Source organism: Lasiodiplodia theobromae (assembly GCF_012971845.1).
Source record: "Lasiodiplodia theobromae strain AM2As chromosome Unknown scaffold_1, whole genome shotgun sequence".
NCBI classification, from domain to species: domain Eukaryota; kingdom Fungi; phylum Ascomycota; class Dothideomycetes; order Botryosphaeriales; family Botryosphaeriaceae; genus Lasiodiplodia; species Lasiodiplodia theobromae.
The window spans coordinates 846,469-869,461 of NW_023336399.1; the positions used below are offsets into that span (position 1 = coordinate 846,469).

The 22,993-nt window shown below is 52.4% G+C and overlaps 5 protein-coding genes across 5 annotated transcripts; 2 read left to right on the top strand and 3 right to left on the bottom strand.

Annotated features, from left to right (window-relative positions):
• Positions 1-6,068: 6,068 nt before the first annotated feature.
• On the bottom strand, positions 6,069-6,914 carry LTHEOB_235 (Heterokaryon incompatibility protein; the record flags this gene model as incomplete). Its single annotated transcript, XM_035511152.1, has 1 exon — positions 6,069-6,914. The coding sequence occupies one exon, from the start codon at positions 6,912-6,914 to the stop codon at positions 6,069-6,071; it is 846 nt and encodes a 281-aa protein (XP_035372237.1).
• A 1,987-nt stretch (positions 6,915-8,901) lies between these two features.
• LTHEOB_236 (Protein rai1 protein) lies at positions 8,902-10,668 on the bottom strand (the record flags this gene model as incomplete). Its single annotated transcript, XM_035511163.1, has 8 exons — positions 8,902-9,188; positions 9,263-9,592; positions 9,649-9,819; positions 9,873-9,982; positions 10,060-10,067; positions 10,116-10,175; positions 10,234-10,491; positions 10,546-10,668. The coding sequence occupies 8 exons, from the start codon at positions 10,666-10,668 to the stop codon at positions 8,902-8,904; spliced, it is 1,347 nt and encodes a 448-aa protein (XP_035372238.1).
• A 357-nt stretch (positions 10,669-11,025) lies between these two features.
• On the top strand, positions 11,026-11,759 carry LTHEOB_237 (uncharacterized protein; the record flags this gene model as incomplete). The annotated part of the gene is made up of 3 exons (XM_035511174.1): positions 11,026-11,446; positions 11,531-11,590; positions 11,662-11,759. 3 exons carry the CDS (start codon positions 11,026-11,028, stop codon positions 11,757-11,759), a joined length of 579 nt encoding a protein of 192 aa, XP_035372239.1.
• A 161-nt stretch (positions 11,760-11,920) lies between these two features.
• On the bottom strand, positions 11,921-13,087 carry LTHEOB_238 (uncharacterized protein; the record flags this gene model as incomplete). Its single annotated transcript, XM_035511185.1, has 4 exons — positions 11,921-12,489; positions 12,549-12,625; positions 12,677-12,970; positions 13,044-13,087. 4 exons carry the CDS (start codon positions 13,085-13,087, stop codon positions 11,921-11,923), a joined length of 984 nt encoding a protein of 327 aa, XP_035372240.1.
• A 3,487-nt stretch (positions 13,088-16,574) lies between these two features.
• Positions 16,575-17,564, top strand: LTHEOB_239 (uncharacterized protein; the record flags this gene model as incomplete). The annotated part of the gene is made up of 1 exon (XM_035511196.1): positions 16,575-17,564. The coding sequence occupies one exon, from the start codon at positions 16,575-16,577 to the stop codon at positions 17,562-17,564; it is 990 nt and encodes a 329-aa protein (XP_035372241.1).
• Positions 17,565-22,993: the final 5,429 nt, after the last annotated feature.

The window sequence follows — 22,993 nt, forward strand, 5'->3', positions numbered from 1 at the left end:
CGATCGAGACCCGGCTTCCTTCATCCTGCACGCGCACGCGCCGCACACCAGAGCGGTAGGGCAACGGGGCGTTGTTGGCGGTGCTTCCTCACCGCGCCGGCGAGCTGCCCGAGCCGTTTAGCAGAAGAAGCAATTCCACCAAGCATTTCCCAATGCGGCCTTGAGGAGTTGCTTTTCCGCTCCGCCGTACCGGCTCGCCCGCGACTTTCGCTGTGAGACTCCCGCCCGTTGAAAGCCACAGCTTGCCGACGAACCGCTGCCGTTCTCTTTGCTTTTGCGGCCCAGATGCCTGTTTGACGTGCAGCTTGCACCGGCTCAAAAAGGCTGGCGGGTTCTAGGCGCGGCAAACCTGCAGCCTTCTACAGATGCGTACACCATTCATCAAGGCGCCGCCATCATCGCGTCACCGAGAGGGAAAAGCATTAGTCAAGCCGCCCGTGCCACCACCAAGTAAGACGCTCCATATTGCATCCACCGCCGTCGCCGCCACAGTCGGCTCATGGAGCCACGGAGTTGAAGGGTCCATAGAAGTTGGCCCCCTGCCGCGATCGAGAAGTCCCGTGGAAGAACCTTAACGGTGAGAGGGCACCCTGGAAATGACGCCTCCCATCCGAAAGCTCGAGCCATCAGTTGGGCGGTGGACGAAGGGGCACAGCCTGGATGAAGCAGACGACGATGGACAGTTGTGGGTCGATGGCGTCCAGTTCACGTCGGTGCGGCTCTTAGGCTTGCGTCTGCGGCGTTCAACGTTCGCCGGAGCACGGGGGAAAGAAGGTGACGATGGGCGGCCGTGCATAGAGCTTGACTCGCCAGACCGTCTCTCGATTCCCTTACCGCTTTCGGCGACCGCAACTCTGCAATTTGCCAGCTTCGTGGTTTGTCGTCGTCGTCGACCTCGCTTCTATGGTATACTCCGCACGGGGTGGCTGGCTGCCTGGCCGCCCGCCCCTCCTGATCCTCACGCTCGCGTTCGCCCGTGTCCATGACCCGGCACGCTCGAGCTTCCGGGGCCGCGGATTGCTGACACGCAAAATCGCGAGCGCGAGGCCGCGTCGCGTGGACGCCCGAGCTAATCGAACCATGAGGAAAGCATCACAACACTACGGTCTGGGCTAAATGGGTGAGCAGATTCGGGGCCGTGGCTGGCTGGGCCTGGAGTTTACAACACCAATAACAGCTAGGCGTCGACGCTAGACGTGAGGTATCCCTCTTGGGATGTTGTCTTGGATTCTCGCGTATCCACCGCATTAGCCTCCGGTAGGCGGTGCGGCGGCGGCGAGGGCGGCGCCCAGCGGAGACGAACGTCAGGCTGCGTTCACTACCTAGCGTGTGCGCGGAGTCCGGCCGAAGAGCGACGATCTTTCATGCGCGCTACGCAGCTGTTGCGAGAGCCGTCGGCCGGGTAGCAGGGACCGAGGGGCTACGACCTTGAGGAAGGCCAGAAGGCCGCGATCTGTGGTGATCCGCGCGCGCCACCACTTGCGCTGTTGCGGCTACGCTTGCTCTTTTGCTTGACCATTGCCAGCGCCACTTTCGTCCGCTCCGCCGCCAGCCGCCGTTCCGCCGTTGCGATGCTCTTAGCGGCGGCATGACGACGAGAAGGCATCTTCTCAATTACGGTACGCCCGCGACGGCCCTTCTCTCCCGCCATGCCTGCTGTTCCTCCTGGCCTTCTAGCGTTGGAAAAAGGGAGTGGGACCCATGGAACACCGCCGCGTCGATTTCTCCATCTTCGACGGGGACGTACCTTGCATTAGCGTCTGTGCTATCAATGCAACATGCGTCAGAGGCAACAGAGCGCAGAAGGGTCTGCACGGGATCGGGGAGGGCGGTGGTCTCTGCACGTGCTCTTCTCCTCCGTTCCCCCTCTCTCCCGAAGTGTCTCAGCAGTTGTGGGGACGGATGTCTGGATTCGCACGCCCTGCCTTTGTCGCCTCGGCCGGCTCTGCGTTCTGTTTGCCTTGGTTTTCTCACAGCTGCATTTTCTTGTCGTCATCCACGCAGCATGTCTGCAGCAGACTCCCTAATTGAGCGGGTGGATCTGGGTTGGATACTCCGGTGGGGCTTGGTGCATGCGTGCATGTAAGCTGTACGGACCTGACTTGAGCGGAAGATTGGCTGACACAGGCTACCCTGTCTCCATTCGGGACCCTGAGCGGCTGAGCTAACGACGCTCCAGATCCATGGTCTGTGTGCTCCTTCGCTGCTGATTGATGAGCACCGTCTATCGCCGTTGGGTTGATGTTACCCTGTCGGTACAAGTGCTGCGGATGCGGAGCACCGACCACGAGAAGCGGGAGCTGCACCCCCTACTACGTACTCTATGGAGCCGACGCCCCCTTCTTCCTACATAGTAGCCTTCACCGCCGGGGAAGTGGGAAGCATGGAGCCTTCCGAGAAATCGGCGCCCATCGTCTGATAATGCCGACAATAATGCACAACTATAATGCAACTCTTGATACGCGAGAAATCCACCTCCACCTTTTGCCGAATTGCCCCCTATGCGAGCATCGACATCTCAGATAGCGTGAGAGCACCTTCGAACGCGGCATTATTTTGGTCGCTCATAATCGTCGTAGCCGTTGGCCTGTTCCCGCCACACGGTCGATCTTGCAGGAACATCCACCTGCGGAGACAATGCTACATCGACACCACCCGCCCACTCTTGATGAATCGCGTATCGTGTCGAAGCATTGCCGAAGGGGGAATGCGGCTGTGTTCGCCTGTCTGGTGGGGCTTCCCCTGGGAACTGCATTCTCTCGCCCCGTATCGTGCTTGTCGCCTATTACGCCACGACAACGACTGCAAAGAACACACAACACCAAGAAAAAGCAAGTAGGCCGACATGGCATGATTCAGATACAATCGTACGGCTGAACGCGTGGAGGTAATCAATTTTCGGCCCTTCGGTCGGCAGTTCTTCGCCGACTTTTTCTTCTCCATGCCATGTCTTACACCTATTCCGCGCCGCCGCGACTTTCCCTATACTATAACCTGTCTATATGGCCAGTTCGTAACGGTTTTGACGTTTTCGGTTCTCTTCCCGACACCTCTGGGGTACCTTCCCAATGTTTGCAAAGTGCTGCACGCCTTTTTTCTTTTTTTTCTTCCTCTCATTCGCCACACGGCTATTCAGACCATTGCCGGCCTGAATCAACCCATAACAGACGTCATAACTGTCATGCCAGCCCCTCTGCCCACGTCTGTCTCGCTTCCAATTCCTCACGGAGCCTGGCGGAGCGAGCGAGCGAGCTGACCAGCCACCAACACTTTGCTCGCCTCACATCTCGTACCGGCCTAACCGATTCCTTTCTCCATCGCCGAAGGAGCCCCCCACTCGTCCACATTTTCGTGAGCCACAATATTCGATCGCGTATGCACCCCATAGCTCCATTCCATCGGGCCCAACTGGGGACCCGTTCAGCAGGTAGCGAGCGAGCGAAGCGCAGAGAAATTCGAAGCAGCTTGGCCTTAGGCTTGTTCATCCTCCACCTTCCCTCGTCCACGGATGCGGAAACTTGCGTTCTCCATCGCAAACCCACCTCCATCCCCATGATATGTGTTGTACCCACTAAACCTACCCGATGAAAGCCAACAAATTCTTCTGCCCGAGCAGAGGTGTACCACGCCCGGCCCAATGTCCGGGCGGATCAAGGCCGACCAACGATAGATTAAAGCTCCCACGTGTGCTATATTAGAAGATCTGCATTTATCGATACAATAGTGTCCCTTCCGGCCCATGCGCCCTTGAACCCTTTCGTGTTCCCACCTCCTGTTTGCTCTCTTACTTTCGCATTGAAAACTTTTTTTTCTGTTTCTCTCTTTAATTTCCACTTCCCACCGTTTCATCGGCTAGCTTAGCCCAATCGGTGCTTCGATACCGAGAGAAACGAGAGGAAAAGTCTGACTGCTTGAGGTGCGCGTCTCGTTGTGTCTATTCATAGAAAGAGCGGGGATGCTTCCCCATCGAGTGTTATGGCGTCCTGTAGTGTCGTGAGGACGCGGATGTTGAAGCACTGAGTTCCAAGGCCCCTGAGAGGCGCCTGCGCGCCACGTGGGTGACTCGTGCTGGATTATAGTATCTTTGAGATACTACTAGCTGGTAAACACTAAGGGACAGCCTGCGATAATGGCGTGTTTTGGAAGTATGCACTGAGTGCATCTCTACACCAGCAGCTACGGACACTGGTGCTGATGTAGAAACAGCCATGCGTAGAGCTTGCGGAGGGCCGTCGTTCTCAAGCACCATGCATCATGAGAACACATTCAAGACATGCAGAGGTATGTTGACCGCTTTCCTCATGTGGTAAGGTATCCACTCTTACGACCCAAAGCTCGAACCCCTCCATCACTGAGTTCACAACCCTTCAGCAAGAGAAATGAAGACCATACGCCCGGGACAAATCCGGAGTACGAACCGGCAACCCTAATGCAGCCCGATATGTGTGTGCGCGGTAGGCTTCACGGCCGAAAGAGGTCGAGGCACGGGCTGATGTCGGTTACGGCAAGTCAAATCGGGCCACGCCAACCACTACCGGAGGCTACTGCCACGGGCCGTCAGGGCCGATGGCTTTGGCTACCGAATTTCCGATGTTGGTAAGGGCGGAAGCGGAGTGGTCGACGATGATTGCCGATCCTGCCTCGCTGCGTTGAGGGGTGTAGGTATGTACGAACCTGTTCATTTCCGCCCTCGACGCCGTGGCGCTCGGGTATCGCGTGGCCAACCGCGGGTATGGCTTTGAACCCTCATTCCATCCGTCCGAACGGCTATGGCCCGATGGTGGGGAAGGAGCAGGGGGAGGCCAAAGAGAGAAGAAAAAAAAAAGAAAATGAGAGTGGGAGAGGGTTTGTGTGAGGGATGTGCGCCGTTATTTGCTATACATAGAAACCGCGCAATGCTAATCCTCCACCGATCGTCATATCGTCTAACAGAAAAAATGCCGTACAACGTTCACGCATGCGCGCGCACACGCGCTCGCGCTCGCTTATACTGTCTATACTGGACGGATGTTGCCGGGGCGAGACATGCTCCGACATATACACTAGGTATTGTACGCGGCATTCAGATCGTCAGGGTCTCCACTCTGCTTCTTTGGGCGGGGGATCCTCGCTTGCGCTGCTGCTTTTTCTTCACTTCCTGCGGATCATGCTCACATCGCCCCCCTTTTTTTTAATTCCTTTCTCTCTTTGCCTCTCTCTTTTTGACTCTCAGCCGTGATAAGCGAAAAGTAACAGAGAGCAAAGACTACCGAATATGCATACGACAGTGAGGCTGTACCCCTATAATGATGGGTATATTCCGATAGTCGCTCGCTTTTGCGAAGGAAGGCCGATCTATTGCTCGCTTAGCTGACCGGTCTATCGACACGTCGACGCCCGTTTGTCATCTCTCTTCCCGGTGGCATTTGCCGGCCGTGAGGATCGGGATGTCGGTAAGGGATCAGAGGGCAGGAGGTCGGTCTTCCATCCGAAACGTTGATTTTCTCTCTGTCTTCCCTCTGCATGTGATTGTGTGATTTCGCATGCTCTCGACGCTAGGCATCGCACCTTTCCTACATGGGAAGTCGAAGCAGATACAAACTCCACGCGACCATCTAGACATGAGCTTCGAGTGATCGCCAAACTAAGGTACTTGAGGGATATTTGAACAGAACGGACCACTGATTTTTGCTTAATTTCCGCAGCCCTATCCAGTGTGTCAGAAACCAGAGGAAGAAAAATGTAGGCAGCATTGTCCAGCCCATTTACACGTGCGCGATTGTTGTTCCCCTCAGGCCTACTTCCCATCAGGTTTGGACAACCTCGGGCTCTCATCAATCCTACACAGAGTGTGAAATCTCGATATGACAAATGGCTGAGTATTCATATTTGTAGCACGCTTCTCGAAATACCTCGTGAAGGACCGCCGAATATTTGATTGGCATGAACACTGAGTGACGCGAGCAGCCAACTTCTTTTTCAGTTGGTGAAGATTCCCAATAACAGCCAAACGTGGTGGTGAAACCCCTGACGATTTAGGTCAACAACCGTGCCTATCAAGATCCTTTATCTAGTAAGAACATACGCTGTTAAACAATGGTGACTTCTGATTCCAAAACATCCGTCAACCACGGAATGTCACGATCATCACTGTCGAAAGCTCCAACCCGGCGGTACAACAATCCCCGAGAGCTTTCGAAGGGAAGCAGGAGAATACCCGAACATTCCCTGCCAACACGAGCCGATCCTTTCGCGAGCAGGAGAAGTTCAAGCTGACTGAGAGCGTCCTCTTCAGCAAGATCCCCGGCTGTGGGAGCCCAGTCCAAGTAGTAGCGAATGTGACCGAAGGCAGGACTGTTAACCTCCCACGCTACGTTCGATTGCCAAGATCCGCCGTCAAGGTCGATGGCGACACCGTCGGTCGGTTTGATAGGGGTCCGAGCGAGCTTCCCTCGGAGCGTGATGTACGATCCAGGCTTCACCGCGACCGTTGCGTCGGAGGTAGCTGGCGGCAAGCGGCACTGCTTCACTTCGAAGGTCGTGGAGATCCCTTTGCAGAGGAAGTCAACGCCCTGATTTCTGGATGCCCAGCTCCAAGATGGTGCGCAGTATGACGCCTCTTCGTCCAATGCTTCCATCATCTCCTTGTATGAAAGTCCGGGTTCCGTGATGACCCAGCGCAGATCGCGTTCCAAAGACTCGTCTCGCCAGAGTCCGACAAGATATTCGGCCGGGCGGCCATTTTCTTCGAGTCTTCTGCTAAAATACTTTGCGACTCCCGACACGGCACCGAGCCTGTCGCGGGGATACGTGATTTCTCTCTGTGAGTAGGAGCGGATCCACGTGTACCAGTCGGCGCGGAAAGACTTGTTCAGCGTGTAGTTTTCAGACAAGCGGTGGCCATTTTCCAGCCGGCGGTACTGACTACACCTCATCTGCAGCTGTTTTTTGTCGAAGACGAGCAGCCTTTTGGCCATCATCTGCTCTTGCCATACCCATGCACGGCTGTCCCATCTGGAGGGCACCGTTGGTGTTTCTGGCTTGACGTATTCTCCTTCTAGACAATGAACTGAATATTGTCCCGAGACTTTTGGGTTGACAGTAGACTGAAATGGAATGGTGATTGTGTGTTTCGAAGCTCTTTGAAGGAAGCTGTCATGACATGAGGAAGCTGCAGCCGCACCAATGGTGATGAAAGAATGAGCAAAAATGTCAGACATCTGCACCGACTCATTCTCCCAATCTTCAGTGTCATCTTGAACGATGCAAAGTGCGTCTATCCATATGTGCCGAAGTCGAAGCTTCCTCGCAACGAAAACGGCTTCTCGGAAGACTTGTGGCATTTCGTCGAATTTGATTCGTTGCTTGTGTTTAGACAAGGTTCTTGAGGTTGTTCGTAACGGCGGTCCTGAAGATCCCCAGCAATAGCTCAGCGCCGCATATCTTAATGGACTTCGTTCCGATACGGTTTGCATATGGCTCTCAGTGGTTTCGATGAGTCTTACGTCTGTATCTGTACCATGGTCTGTCCACCCGGGCTGGAGGTCCAACAAGCGGGTTGGAATGAAAAATGACCCTGGAGTAACAGATCCACAGCATGTAGACATGGAGCAATCCTTCAACCAGCCCTCAATCAAATAAGTATTTCGTTCAGACATTGGGCCTTCTGTATCCAGGGGATCATCTTTAAACTGGAGCCACTCTCGACACGTTCCTGTAAGCAGATGGTCAGCTGAATGAAAATTTCATCTGGGTATGCCAAATTACCCGGCATCGCACCCACAGCGAATCTGAATGCATCAGAACGATCGGGGTAGGCTTCAGGATGCTGAACCAAAACGGCCATGGCATCGAAAATATACTTTCGAGTTCCACTTGCTTCCTTGCACCCCTCCCATTCGTACTGAACCCAAAATTGCAGCCACGAGTCAGAATCTTGCCACCAAGAGCGTTCACCGTACTGATCGAGGAATATCTCCTTCAGTCTGCCACAGAAGTGACAATTCTCAACTGCGGAATCAGAAAGTTCGGGTAAGGTCGGAGGTGTCACACGGCGAGCGTCACTGGACACTGCCCAGTAAGTCTGTCCATAAGATGGTGCTTCTGAGCAGGAGGACCGAATCCTATGGGCTTGGTCGCCGTTTGGTCTTTTCCACGGGGGTGGCCATGGATACGTCCTCAACCATCCGTTACGTGCCTTGTTGGAAAAGCTGATTGTGGTGCTTTCTCCATCGGAGGTTGTTGCCATATAACCACCAGCACGAAGATCATCGATGGTCAATGCTTTTGAACACCATTCGCAGAGATTTACATTGCTCCGCTGGGATAGATTGGAAGGGCTCTCATGTCCCGGAGTCTCGGCCTCATCGTACTGTCTCTGTCTGTTATCCATGGCGGTAAAGTAGGGTTTCGGGTGGCTTTGTAAAGTGTGAAAAAGTTAGAGACTTGAGTTTAATTGAAGAGTGCGAAAAGTGACAGCATCAAAACTTGACCACGAACGACTGATAGCGGGTATGATCCTACTGCCACGTAAGCTAAACCCAAAGGCTACAGTGGATCCACATCGCCTGCAACTCCAAATGTTGAATTGTGAAAATTTTCAGTTCCTCTGGTCTTCACCCTCGTTTTCACCTCACATTTCCTTTTTTTTTGGTCTCCTACCTTTGGGCTAATCAAACAAATTGCTAAACCGATGCCCGGATAGGACTCCATCTAGCCTGAGAATTCGCCAGTCAATACCAGCATTTCTAACTTTCAGGTGTTGGATTTCCCACAAAGGTTATCCAGAATCTCTGAGAAGCCAAAAGAAGAGAAATTGGTGAACCACACCATCCAGTCAATGCGTATGTGCAAGTGGTTGTCCCCGTTTATCACCGTTGCAACGCCGATGTCCAATGCAGTCCCTGTCCGTTTTCTTTTTTTTTAAGTCTCCGTATCCATCTTGTCTCCACCACCACCACCATCGCCATCGTCCGTGTCCATCTTGTCCCCGCCGCCGCCGCCGCCGTCCGCTTCCTCGGCCAACGGGTGCCTCTCGAGTCGAGCCAACAGACTGCTCTGAGCCAAGACGAGGCGATGGGCCTTGAATTCATCCGTCAGGATCTCGCCGGTGCCAGTCGGCTCGATGTGGATGAGTCGGATCATGGAGTTATTGCGGTACTTGACCAGCTTCCACACACCGGAGGAATCCCTGATGTGCGAGTCCAGCCCTGCAAAGCAAATGCCAGTCAGCCACATAAAGCATTGAGAAAGAAACATCAAAAACTGGGCAGGTATGTCTCACATTCGAGAAACGCGCCGAGCGTCTGGACGCAAACGACCGAGTTCCACGCGCCGCTGGTGTTCCTGACGGCGGCGGGAATGTTGTTGGTCTTGAGCACCTCGAGCGGCATGTGTATGTGGCCGTCGGTGTCCTTCTTGCCGACGATGACGGTCGGGCAGCCGATGAGGTATGACTGGGCCCAGTACTTGAGCTTACGGCGGTCGTAGTTGAGCATCTTCCTCTGCCACTGCTGTGGCGGCAACCGGTTCTCGTCGAGCCACTCGGTCGTCTTGAGCTCGACGTAGTTGTGGTGCTTCGCGCCTTCGATCTTGGAGTCCCAGACTGTGTGGGCTAGTTTTAATAAAATAAAGTGTGTATGGGGGGAATGGGGTTGGTGGAGAGCGTACTGCAATCGACCTCTCCGCCGATGACCATATCGATGTTGCCAACGCCGGTCTTGACAATGGAGCAGTATTGTGCGTAGTTACTCACAACCTTGTCGTCGCGGCTCTCAATCTCGTCACGGGAGACGTTGTCCCAGATGTCGGGGATGGTGTAGAGAGTTTCGAACTTGAAGCCTGTTGACGCAAATAAACATCCAATAAGGGGAGGGTCTCCGCTGTCAACTCACCATAGTAGTACTGCAGCGTCTCCCTACGTTGCTGTCCGGGGCCTCGATCCTGCTGCCCGGCTTCACGTGCCTTCTTTTCGAATTTGGCGGCCTTGTCTTCCTCAATGAAGCTGCAGAGCAAGGTGAGAAGCCATTGCGCGAGTACCGGCATTGAGCTGAGCACGGCAAGAAGATTAGGTGTACTTACATCGTGCCCTATGGTCTGTTAGCCACACCATAAATTCACGGGCAAGAAAAGCCCACATCGTAAAACGTTGCGTTCATGGCCCACTCATCGAGTCTTTGGTAAGGCATGGCGAGTAGCTGCATCGACAGAGATCAGCTGTGAGTTCTCTAGCACAGCTTGCACTGGCGTGCTCACGTTGGTGATCATGCCTCGGTAGGCGATGAAATGCGCGTTAGTCTTTTGGTTCTGCTTCTTCTCCATGCCCATGATAGCGGCGAGAAGGCCGGTGAGATGGCTGTCCTGGGTGTCATCGAGCCTGCGGAAGCTTTCAACGCCCTTGTCAAGGTAGATGTTGTGTTCAGCGCCGAGGGGCTGCGGCGGGTAGTAGTAGCTCAGCGAGCGCGCATCAAGATGAATCTGGTGGTCTTCATCATAAGAAAATTCAGCGATCTCCTACGGCGGCAGTCAGTGGGATGATTAGTGCCTGGAGCGTTTCGTCATGTGTACCTGCGGACGATGGATATTCCTGGGCCTGTCAGAGAATTGATGCGCATTCACATTGGGGTCGACATTGAAATCGACAACAAAGGGTTGACCCTCGGCGGGGCCGCCCGCGTCGGTGCCGCTCATTTGTGGTGTTGAAGCTTTCTCGCGTCGAGGTGAAGCTCTCGTCGCGACTCGGCGCACGCGTATCCGTTTGGACCCTGGGGGAGTAGCGCGGTGGGCAGCAAACGTCATGCAAAGTTCTGCCGAAAAACACCGCCCGCAGCGGCTCCCCCGCGCTGCAATCAACAAACGCTGTTTACCATGTTGCCTTTTCTCACACACTTGCCTCCCATTCGTAATCAACCCTAAACTTGCCGCCGTTCGTTTTCACTCCGCATCCACCTTTCGACCGTCTGCCATCTCCGCCACGAAACCCACCTCATCACCGAGCAATCCCACCCTCCCATCGCAGTCTCCCAAACAACAACCAATAAAAAAACAATGTCCTCCCGTCACCCACCACCGCCGCCCTACCGCACAACCACAGCCTCGGGCATGCGCCGCAACCTCTTCAGCAGCCAGCTCTCGCGCCGACCCCCGACCGCAACCGGCACCGGCCCCGGCGGCGGCGGAGGCCCGTCCAGCACGAGCGCGACGTCGGCGACGACGCTGCAGCTGGACCCCAACGGCAATACCACCACCACCAACAACAACGCTGCCAAGGGCGGCGGCGGCAACCGCGGTAACGGCGGCCGGGGCCGCAGTGGCGACGAGAGGGGGGAGGGCGACGACGACGAGGACGACGATGACGACGAGGAGGGCGAGTGCCGCGATATCGTGGCGCGCGATGCGGATGGGAATTATCGGCTCGAGATGCCGAATGTGGGCCCGGTGCCGAGGGACGATTTGAGGGATGAGAGAGGTGAGTGAGTGTCTGGGGTGGTTTTGCGGCCGGGACGAGAGGGTTTTTTTTTGGCAGATGGCGTGACTGATGGTTGTGGAACAGAGGTTGAGAGCAGATTGATCGAGACGTATCGGAAGCATCAGCAGCATATCGAGCCGAACGGTAGGTGCTATGGCCCACTATGATTTATTTGGAGGAAGGCACCGAGCGGCTAACGGAAGGAGCGACTGCAGAGTTCAGGGCAACGCTGCAGGCTAGCTTGCAGGCAAAGGTGGAATCACTGGATGACGATAAGTGGATGTTCGAGGGCGACGACCCGCTACCGGCGTGATTTCTTGGAGCACGCCGCGTTTCACAGGCATGGTGTTTTTGGGCGTAAAGGGATTTGATGCACAAAAGGCAATGGGAGATACCCCCCGGACTCCACGCAGGAGTCCTCAGGTCATGGTCATGATATTTTTGTTTCTTTTTCCACCCCCTCCAACTCGTCATCTAGTCTAGTCCCGGCGCGGGTGCTGGCGCTTCGACTCGCCTGGGCTTGGGCTTCTGGCCCGCGCCGCCGCCGCCGCCCATGAACATGCTGCTCATCATGTCCATGAGCGGGTTGCTCTGGCTGGGAATCCTGATGCCGAAGTACATCTCGCCGATCTGGTCGAGGGCGTCGTTCCAGCCGGGCACCAGGTCCAAATGGGTCTTGTAGTGGCTCTTGAGCATGCGGAAGAGGTCGGCGGTGCCGCGCGTCACGGCGAGCAGTAGCAGGCCGAGGAAGTTGAGCAGCGGCAGCGACGGGTAGATGCGCAGGTCGAGACTCGAGCCGCTGACGTCCTGCACGCCCAGCGACGGGTGCTCCTGCGACAGGCGCGTCGTGAATTGCAGGAAGCACTGGTTCGCGGCCCGCACGTTGCCGGCCACCAGGTACGGCAGCACCGCCCGCGCCGCGTAGAGGGGGGCCGTGTGCGAGTCGTCTTCGCTGAACCATTCGTACTCGAGCTTGACCAAGTGTTCGGGCGAGTCCCGCGTGCCGTGGGTGAGGTGCCGTTCCGCGTCGTAGGCGTCGCCGTCTGCCATGTTCAGCCTCCGCTTGCTCTGAACAGGTTAGATGCCGGATGGTGAAACTTACCCTCAGCGAGTATCGTGCCTGCCACATGGTGCAGCTCCGGGTCTCCAGCGGGATACTCGCCAAACTTGGCTGACCACCTACATCCGTATCAGCCCACGTCCAGGCCTCAAGGCAACAAAAAGCCCTACCCGATCATCTCCCCGATGAACCTCTTCTTGGTCGGCTCCTCGGGCGGGAAGCTGCGCAGCAGTCCCAGGAGCTTGGCCTTGGCGGCGGCATCGGGCTTCGTCTCGGCCTTGTTGTAGACGTCGAGCAGGAAGAGGCACAGGTCGCCGCCGCTGCCGCCCTGGCCCGCTTGGAGCAACAACTGTGCGCCCGACGCGAGGATGTTGATGGCGGCTTCCCAGTTCGCCTGCTTGACGTAGCGCGTGCCGATGACACGCAGCTGCTGGTGCGCTTCGTAGAATTGGCCCTCAGCGATCCTAAAGGTTGCGGCGCGCGTGGCGTGGGTCAGCGTTTGTGTGTGAGTTTGCGTGGCTGGTACGGGGGTTTTACTTTTCTTGCTGGCGCGCTATCGTCTTCTCAATTTTCGACGACATTGTGGGCGGCGGCGGGGGGTTGTTGGTGCGGTGGTTGTGCAGAGAATGGTCGGGATTGCTGTTGCGAGCTTGGGTGACGATGATGCACCCCTCCATCTGCATGGTCCGTGCACCACAGAGTGGAAATAGAACTCTTTCCGCCCGTGTTCTGTGCCACATAATTATATACAATAGAGGAAGCGGAGGACGATGCTGAACCATATTTCGGGACCACGTATAGATGTAGGATAATTGGTGGTTTGCAATGGCGTAAGAAAATATAGCTAATAACTCCCGTAGTATATAAACCCAAGCCAATTCGTTAACTTCCATTATAGAGCTACCGCTAAAGCTAAGAAGTTGCTAAAATTCCTTCATAGTGGCCTCATCCGTAAGCACTTCTTTCTTGACCAGCATGCGCGCCTTCACATTAGGCTCGAGACCCTCTGGGAGGATTAAGTGATGGATGGTAGAGGCTGTGGAGCGGCCTTCACGCGCGGTGTGCAAGGGGCATCGATCCATATCAGAAAAGGACTGATGGAATCCGGCAGATCAGTCGTGGAAGTAGTGAGTGCGTTCTTGGCGAAAAGAATTTCATCTTTGTCTCAACTTTTTTTTTTTTTTGCTCATGTCATGGGTAGTTGAAGCTATCGTCTGGACGAGGATGTCGAATTAAAAATTCTACATACACGTCCGGACGATAGCTTCAACTATCCACATATGTTTGTTTTTCTAAGGCGGAGCTGGGGCAGAGTTACGCTATGTTGTAAGGCCCTTGAAGTATTTTAAACTTTCTCATTGGGGTTCTATTTTGATTGATGCTGCAGAAAATACAGAAGTAATCGGCATAATTGGATACCTAATGATTCTTCAGGTCTTTCACGGTCCTACCTGTATATAGGCACATCCGACACTGATGACGCTTTGTGTTCCATTCCACCCAGTCTTTTCCCATGTCGTTTCGTCCACGCGTGTTGATGCCAAGCGCTTTCTCGAAACTGGTCCCTGCTTGGTCGTACTTTTTGGCAGTTACAATTGCCCAAACTGAGAGAAGCTCCGCAGCTCTTGGAGATACTGAAGCCCGACGAGCGGTATTGGCAAGCTCATTGAGCTGGTAAAAGCCGTACGTGAATCTAGACCGTGAAGAGAATTCCCAGTCTTTAAGGACTGGATTCGTAGGGTTAGTTAGTTAACGCCAACCAACCATCAGGACTATGGTCATTGAAAGTCGAGGAAATTTCTCTTCGAGAAAGGGGAAGTTGAAGGGATTAGTGGTAAGGCCATCAAAGCCCAAGACAAGGATCGTAAGCTCCAGTTTCTTGCTGCCTTCTGGGATGGATTCATGAAGATCAGCCAATTTCCGAAACATCTCCTTGATCTTTTGAGAGGGTCTAGCAGTCGCTCCTGGCTGCGTCATATTCTTCCAAAGAGCAACACTTGAGATTCTTGGTGCCAGTATCGCATCCTCAGACCATGCTACATCCGCCTCATCAACTTGAAAGTCTTTCAAGAAAACCGCTCGACAGATCCTTAAGTTTTCTCGGAGGCTTTCTTCGCCACCAACTGGATTAGTCTGAGAGACTCGGCAAACTTTCAGCAATGCGTCCATCTGGAGAGGACCTTTGGTGAACCTTGCCACGCCTGATCGAAGGTCGGTGACGATCTGAGGCGTGTTCCATTCGAAGGCCTCGTATTCATTATCGTCCGGTCTAGGCCAGTCAACAAGCTGAGCGTTGAGCTTGGATTCATCCGTCTTATCGGTAGTCTTGAGTAATCGATCTAGGCGCGATCGTACAGCGTATTGCGTTCGGCCAGCTAAAGTCGTGGAGAGGTTTCCATTGCTGCCGTGTTGTCGGATAATATCCGCGTTGATATCCTTTCTCATTTGGCTCCACAATGATTGTTCTCGTATCACGTCGATCGGGATGGAGTCTTCATCCTCAGACCAACGTTTTCCCGCCTCTCGAGGTTGCTTTTGACGAGACACTATCTGTTGAAACAAATCTTTTGCGATGCCTTTATGATCGAATTTCACACCCTCGGCGTCGAGTACGTCAAAAGCACTGAACTTTTCCTCGTTCTTGAAGCCGTTGAAAGTCTGAATCACGTCCTCTTGATCTCCTTGTAGTAGATTGCTACGAGGAGAGAAGAGAGACTCGAGTAGCAGAGCCTCTCGATCACTAGGTCGGTCTTGGCGTAAATGCCTCAGGCACTCACCCTGCCTGATTAGTCATCAGGCAGCGCCAGGACCGTGACAACTGATTTGCGCCCCTAAGCGTAGATCGGACGGAAGGCCGCTCTTCTCTTTAGTTTTTGCATCTCGAAAAAAAGGTTTTTAACCTGCGACAACCCTACAACTCCTTCAACTTGCCACCCACTGCTCCTTCACACATTTTGCTTAGATGCAACATAATCTAACTGTTCTGCGACAAGGCCCATCTCTTACAGTACATTGCTAGTGCTTCCTTTCGAGCTGAAAAGGAGTGCGCTGTGTGGTTGAGCGGTGAAGGCTGCTGAAGATTTGATATAATCCATGCCGTCTGCAACACCTCACATCCACCCACCTCGCGTCGATGGTCTAATGGTTATGATTCAACCTTCCCAAGGTTGAGAACCGGGTTCGATTCCCGGTCGTCGCATGCTTTCGTTTTGCTCTGCTTTGCTTCGGTATATTGAGTGATTTTTTTGGTCCATGAGGCCTGGTGGACCAGACACTTCGATAGGAGACGATGGAATTTGATAGGCCAGCTCTAAAAGTATACTTAGAGCATTCAGCGCATCAAGAACCTTCACATTACAAGAGGGTGTGGGCGGAGGAAGTCTCGTTGTGCCTGTGTCATGGTGGGGGAAAGCTGCGGGGAAGCTCAGGGCCTGGAACCATTCCTCAGGTGGATCGGCCCGGAGCGCCGCACAGAGCTTTTGGCATTGCCAGGGTTTTCAGCCATCAAGCTGGCCTAACGCCTCTATATGGCAACACCTGAGAGTCAGTCTCTTTTAGGCCGAGGCTTCTGGGATCCCTCCTTCCTTGACACGATCTTGTTAAGCTGCTTGTCCGTGGCACGCATGCGTGTTTACTTGTCCCAGATGCTGTGCAATTTATACCTACGGCAAGGGGTAGTAACATTCAAACCAAGGTTTTCAGTAAAAAGTTTCTTAAGGAGATAATCAGCTAGGATAAGAACAAGTGGAAGAATTACGAAATATGAGTAGCACGACGTCACTATACTATCTCGGAAGACTTGTTTAACGGCGGGATGAGCATAGGCTACCAAGAGTGGTAGTGTCTTAAAGGACTACCGCGTAATGCTGATAAGCTGGTTAGGACTGTAGTTTCGAGTACAGTGGTCCAATTCGTCATAAGTACACGACCCAGATGGACCAATGTGTATCATCCCACCAAGGATGAAGCTCGGTGGAAGCTTGGGCCACCATCTAGAATCTCCGGCCAAGTTCCTCACCATCTCTCCCACGAATCTCTATCGCAACCCTCCGCCTTGGCCAACCCTCAATGGACCTCATGCAGCCCTGCGCGCGCTCGCTCCGTGCTGCCATTCCCAATGGCTCACCGCGAATAGCGCCACTTCTCCGCAGTCGTCCATTGTCGACGAGCAGACCCTCGCTCTACTCAGCAGACAACATCTTACTGCCGCGGATACCGGTTGACGTCTACGACCCCGCCGCCGATATCCCCAAAGACCCGTACATCGGCGTCACCAGCCCATACGATCTCCTCCCTCCAGGCACAAAAATCCTCAAAGACTCGGGCGGTAACCAGCTGCACCCTGACCGCGCTCTCTGCGACGCGATCCAACGACTACAAACAACGCCCTGGCGCATAAAGACGGAGCCTCACAGCTACCTCGAGCGCGGCTACGTCTTCCCCACGCCCGCCCTCGCCTTCGACTTCGTGGGCCGCATGTGGGTCAAGGCCAGGACAGCGTGGAACCACCATCCGACGTGGGCCGGCTGCGGGCGCCGCGTCTACATGTGCTGGCAATCGAAGCAGAACAATGAAATAGGGCTCACCGCGCGCGATATGGTTCACGCGCTAGCGTGCGACGCGAGGGCAGCGAAGCTCGTTGGTGGTGGTGCCGCCGCCGGCGCCAGCGTCATCGGCTCCGATCGCGGCTGGGAGGAACCCAACCGGCTGTTTGGGGCCAAGGAACTGCAAGTGCATCCCTTCTATCCGAGGCAAAGGCAATTGTCCAAGAACATGACCAATTTCTCCATCATCACCAAATGGGTCAAGGACACGGCCTTCGTCCCAAAGGTGGCTGCGGACGAGGAGCATTACCCCGTGTGGAGCGTGATACACGGTGCTGCTTGCGTTAGTCAAACCTACTGGAGGGTTGTCGATGGTCCTGATGAGACGACGCTTCTTCTGCCCCCCAAAAACCTGTTTGGGTGGGAGCCGGACAAGCGGGTGTTGATGAAGGATAGCACCCAAAGCAGGCTCTTGATAAACCTGCTTCACCGAGTGGCGCCTCGAAACAAATAGTTCGGGGGAGTGTAAACTATGATGTTATGGGTGCCGAAGGCATGGCGTGTTGCTCTTTTGGGAGCGTGGCATCTTGCTTCGGACGGGAATCACTCGAAGCCATCACACTAAGCCGAACTTCCAATGGCGTAGAAGAAGCCTGAGAATGTTCGCGGGGATGAGTAAAGTTAAGCACTAAACCTCATGTGCAGAGAACTGACGTTCAACAGCACATAAAAAGTTGCTGCGGAGAGAAAGCAACAAACGCTTACAAAGAACTCAAGCTGAACAGACACTCAAGTGTTCAATTGCCAAAAAGTCAATTGGGTCATCGTTAAAATCTGAAGCTCCCTGGAGTACGTTAAAACCCATGGGCTGCAGCTCCAATCAGCAATTCCGCCGCGACAAGGTCGAGCTCAGGCTTGATATCTTATTTTCGAATAACAGCTACAGGGCTCGATTTCGCTCTTAACATGAAGCGCAATACTCAATTTATTTGCTCATTGTATACCATTGTAGTCTGTTTTCTTTGTCGCCGCGGCGCATACAGCCAGAAATTCGGATTGGCAGAAACCCCGAACTTCAATGGCGCGCCGTAGCGTGTAGATACATAATGCAGATGATTCTGATCACTTTCTTGCTGTGTTAAAGAATACACGGACTTGATCCGTCGTGGAATGGCGAGGTGCTCGCCAAGTGTTGGGAGACCTCGGCTCGGCTTACCACCCAGTCGCACGAGGAGTTTCAAAGCTTCCCACGCCCACAGTAGAAGGCTTAGCACACGCTCTTGCTTTCCTGTTGTCCAAAAAGCTGCCGGATCACCGCCATCTGTTACAATCCCTGACTTTTGCACCCACCAGCCCCCTCTTCGGCCATCAAAACGTTCCTCAGCGCGCCCATGGACTCCAGAGGCAAAAGAGGGCAAAAAGAAAGTACCTGGAACCTCTGAGAGGCTCAAGCGCGACGCTTGGCGGTACTGGGAATCGAACCCAGATTGGCACGGAACTAATAGCGAACCTTGGACCATCTTAGATGGCGTTGTTGACCACAACGTGCTGTGCTACCATTACACCATACCACCGTGATGCTTCTGATGAAATTTGGGGTCGGTAGGATGAGTATAAAACTTGTGGGAGCAATTTTGAGGCCGTGGGGGGCACCCGGACTTCAAACAGGGATACCGACGTTTGCCGACATTTTCCCGAGTAACGAAGACTGCGGAATCGTTCTCAGCATCCTATATATGGGGGGAAGGCACTGGGAGAGCTCTGGGGGGGCCTATATACGAGTGATTTTCCAAGTGGTAGTCGAAAAGGGGGTGGCCCCAGTGTCCGACTTGAAAGCAGCACTGGCAGGTGGGCGAATGACGGAAGCGCCCGAAACTCAGCCCACACACTCTCGAGAGCCTGAAGTAATTTTCCTGTTATGTGATTATGCTTCTGCAAAGCTGGTTGTGGTTAGGGACCATCCTGGGGAGGGTGATCAGTTCGTGCCAGCCGCACCACATTACTAAGTAGACTCGACGATGCGCGCTTTCGTTGTGAAATGCCCTGTACCGGGATTCAGTTGTCCATTGCAATGCTGAATAAGTTTTGCTGCAATCAGGCTGTTTTGTTGATGACCAAGGGTATACCCCTGACTAAAGTGGCCGGGCTGAGGCCACTGCGGCATTGTGAAGTTGTAGTACGGTCTCATCAACGGAAAATAACGCATGCGCGATGCATTAGTAACATTGGGGAGACGTTTAGAAGCTTCTTTGAGTCTCTCATGGTCTTGAAACAGGCGCACACGGGACCATCGAGAACACTGCGGCCGACATCACCGTTTATTCCAAAATTTACTCGGAAGTGAAGTCCGAAGGCCATGTAGCGTCTAGATTCTGTAGGCTCTGGTCTGTCCCAACAAAAAATAGAACACGCCTTCATGTTTACTTTCTTTTTCAGAACAGTGGTGGCTTTTTTGGCCATGGGCGAAGTCTTCTCCAATTCGCAACAACCAAGAATCCACTACAATTCTTTTTCTTGATCTAAATCAACAAAATCAAGCTCCTATGCTCTTTCTATCATCCAGTACACTCGCATGCTACGCACAAAAATGAGTTCTTATTCGGAGCTTATGCCAGCATTCATTTTCCTTCGAATAGCTTACATGGCAGCAGGTAAGAATATACTATTACAGATAAGCTGTGTCACCAACCGGCCCATAGTCACTCACTACCTCTCAGTAAAACTTAATCAAAGCCAAAAAGTGCCCCTAAACTACCAACGCCCAAAGGGGTAGAGCACTGTAAAGGAAACCGGTCACGTTCTGTAAACAGCAGATATGCATAAATACAGTGTTTATTTAAGAGGAGTCAGCTCTTCATCGATTCGCTCGAATTGTTATCACTACATCTCATTGCTATACTTTGTAATCTATTCCCCATATGCTGCCTTTTTTTTTCAAGCGGCTTGATTGTTGACGCGTAGTAGGGGATCTTCGACTGGAGGAATTCGGTAGCCCCTATCCAGTGCTCGAAGTCCTTCAGACTTCGGAACGGTATTTGAACCAATGCTGGAGTCCGCTCCTCTGTGGATTGCAGGCCGAACACGTTAACCTTTAGCCTGAGAATGGTTGCACATGGGTATCCTACAAAGCTCTTCTTAGGCGACACGCTAATGTTCCTTTCAATCAGCTTCCTGTCTGGCTAGACAAAAACGTGCGGGCAGAGGTCAAGCTCTGTAGTGTTTATTCCCTTTTATCTTCGCATACCAGAAGTAGCCTTCACCGACCCACCACAATTGCTCCTTTACCGAAGCAGAATCCTCGGCCCAAAGGGCGGTGGCGACAATTATGATAACAAAAATAACAATGACAATGAAAAGGATGATAAGGAGGAGTGAATGCGACCGGGACATCAGCAGCCCTCTCTGATCCTGCCTCTGAACGAATCCTGGGGTGGGGGTCATCTACAGCAAAAATTTGATGTTTGAACCACAAGTGGTTCCTACGCACTCATGAGCATCTCATTTAATTCATTCTACATCTCCGAACTCTCAAGTTGATGCCTGTTTGAATCAGTCTTCGGACGCTCAGATTGAAATTCAAACCACCCAATCATGGTTTATCAGAGGAATCCCCTTTCATCATTATGCTCTCTGGAACTTAATTCCCACATTTAATCAGGAACCGGATTTCTCAGTGTTTCCAGAGCATCGATCCACTCAGTATTTTATTCAAGTCGGGGTAGTTTAAGCCATCGTCCGGACATGAATGTGCAATGGTTAATTCCACATGTACGTCCGGGCGAGAGCTTCAACTACCCCGACTTGAGTGCAATAAATATACGTCTTCTGTCATACAACCTCAGAAGTGGTTGGAATCTGGTGCTTTTCATTGCATTGCCGCACTTCGGTCACACCCATAGAGCATGTGAAGGAACTCCATGAGCTCACTCTTACTGTTTATGAGTGGATATCGTCGAACTTTGGCGCCTTCAAATCCCTTATAACCTTCAGCAGTCACATCACACCCAAATCTCGGCCTCAGACTTTCAGCGTCGTCGTACTTTATTCCGACTTCCTCGAGGAAGGAAAACACCCCGCAAAAAATTATTCAATGGGAAATTTCGGAGAAAGCCCTCGGCAGACATTCTGCGCACCTGGAACAGAGCTACAGATGGCCAACCAACTCTTCCAAATGATTTCATGATTTATTGTAAATTATAGTCCCTGTGGTTTATTTGACGCCGCACACACCGCTTTGATTTGGTCAACGACAATTATTTATAGACTTTATCTAAGATGGTTTACACTTCCACTGATTATCGGCGGCCTGATACGATACTCGGCCATTATTGGTCACTGGGATCGTATCAACAGCACCATATCTACACTGCTCAACCCGAGTCTACCGATGTCGGTAGTCTACTTGGGTTGATCCGTGCCATCGTATTTCTTAGATGGCGGCATTTTTCTGGTAAATGTAGTCCAAAATTCGATTCACAGCTTTTCTTGGGAAGTTTAGTAAGAGGAAATTCAGCGTTTATTTTAAGTACGAATTGCTGTTGTTATATCGGACCGTGGAGTTATAAGAATGCAATCGGCTTTCTTCTAATATTAGGGGATAAGCATATACAACGATTGAACAAAAAAGAGAGTTTCGAAGGTGTAGTAGTATTGTATTGTGGGAACTTTGTACGTTAATAATTAAAGGCATTAGGCATGGGAAAAACTCGAAAGTGAAGAAGATGTTAAAAGATACTCTACAAACGGGATAATGGGCACTGGATTCAGTATAGTACAAAGTGGTAACGAGAATTAAGAGCCTGTAAGATGCATTGGAAAGTGCGTGAGCACCTTTTTTTTTAAAAAAAAATCTTTTCCTCGTGAAGTCAATATCTAAACCAAGACCATATTTTGGAATGGAGCAGAACAATAAAAATGAAGAATGAAAAGCAAAGCTTGTAGCGGAAGCATATATTGGGGCATTACAGCTTGAGGAGCGTGCTGCCTGCTATCCAACCAGTGGACGAATGAGGTAAAAATTGATGAATGCGCAGTATAATCCATAAGTTATCTGCGGGGCAGCGTAGAATACGCGCCAGTAGCCAACAAACAGCAAACAATAAACGAAGAGACAAGGATATCATGAAATCCGCTTGAGAATTTATCAAAATTAATGTGTCGCAAATGAAAAGGCAAAGGTAGTTACATGGTAGAGAGAAAGTCGAAAGGCCATTGATCCGAGGTAGTAAGATCTGGATGAAAAAATAGAAAGCGCTAAAGATCGTAATGCGTGGCTCGGAAAAGGGCTGTACTTAACAGAAGCGCGTCTCATTCTTCTCCGTAAAGCATTATAATATCTGGAGCACGAATTTCGGCTAAAAATACCCATTATATGCTTTTCTAGCAGCCGGAATTATTCCGTAAGACATGGCTTCTTTTGCGGTGCTGCGGGCGTGGCTTAAGTGCAGGGTATTAAAAATTGGTAGCATGGCTTATACATCTTGTTGGTAGGGAGCAAGCATGAGTAGCTCCCTCTACTGAGGTTTTGGAGGTGGAATATGTGTGTTGGGTGGAAACGCATCATTCGCAAGCTGCTGATTGTTGGATTCTTGGCTTGGTGTGGCGTCTATCACTTCACAAGGCACAATTGCAAACTACTCCAAAAAGACCACGTAGGCTAGCATCGGAGGACCTCGCATTGATGTTTATGTGTGGGGGAAAAGCCACTGCTCCTTCCTGGCAGTCTGATGTGGTTCCTCGTAGACGTCAAAGTGCGTACCGACAACCCTGCGGGGAAACCCCAATATCTCAACGACCTATATATAGATTACCCTGAAGTCTTGCCATATGAAATTTTTATATATTAAAAATGTTTTCATAGAAGGAAAATATAGAATACAAATAGACAAGCGCGGGAAGTAAAATTCAAGACTTTTCGGCTCATCCAAGTTTTCTGAGATTCTC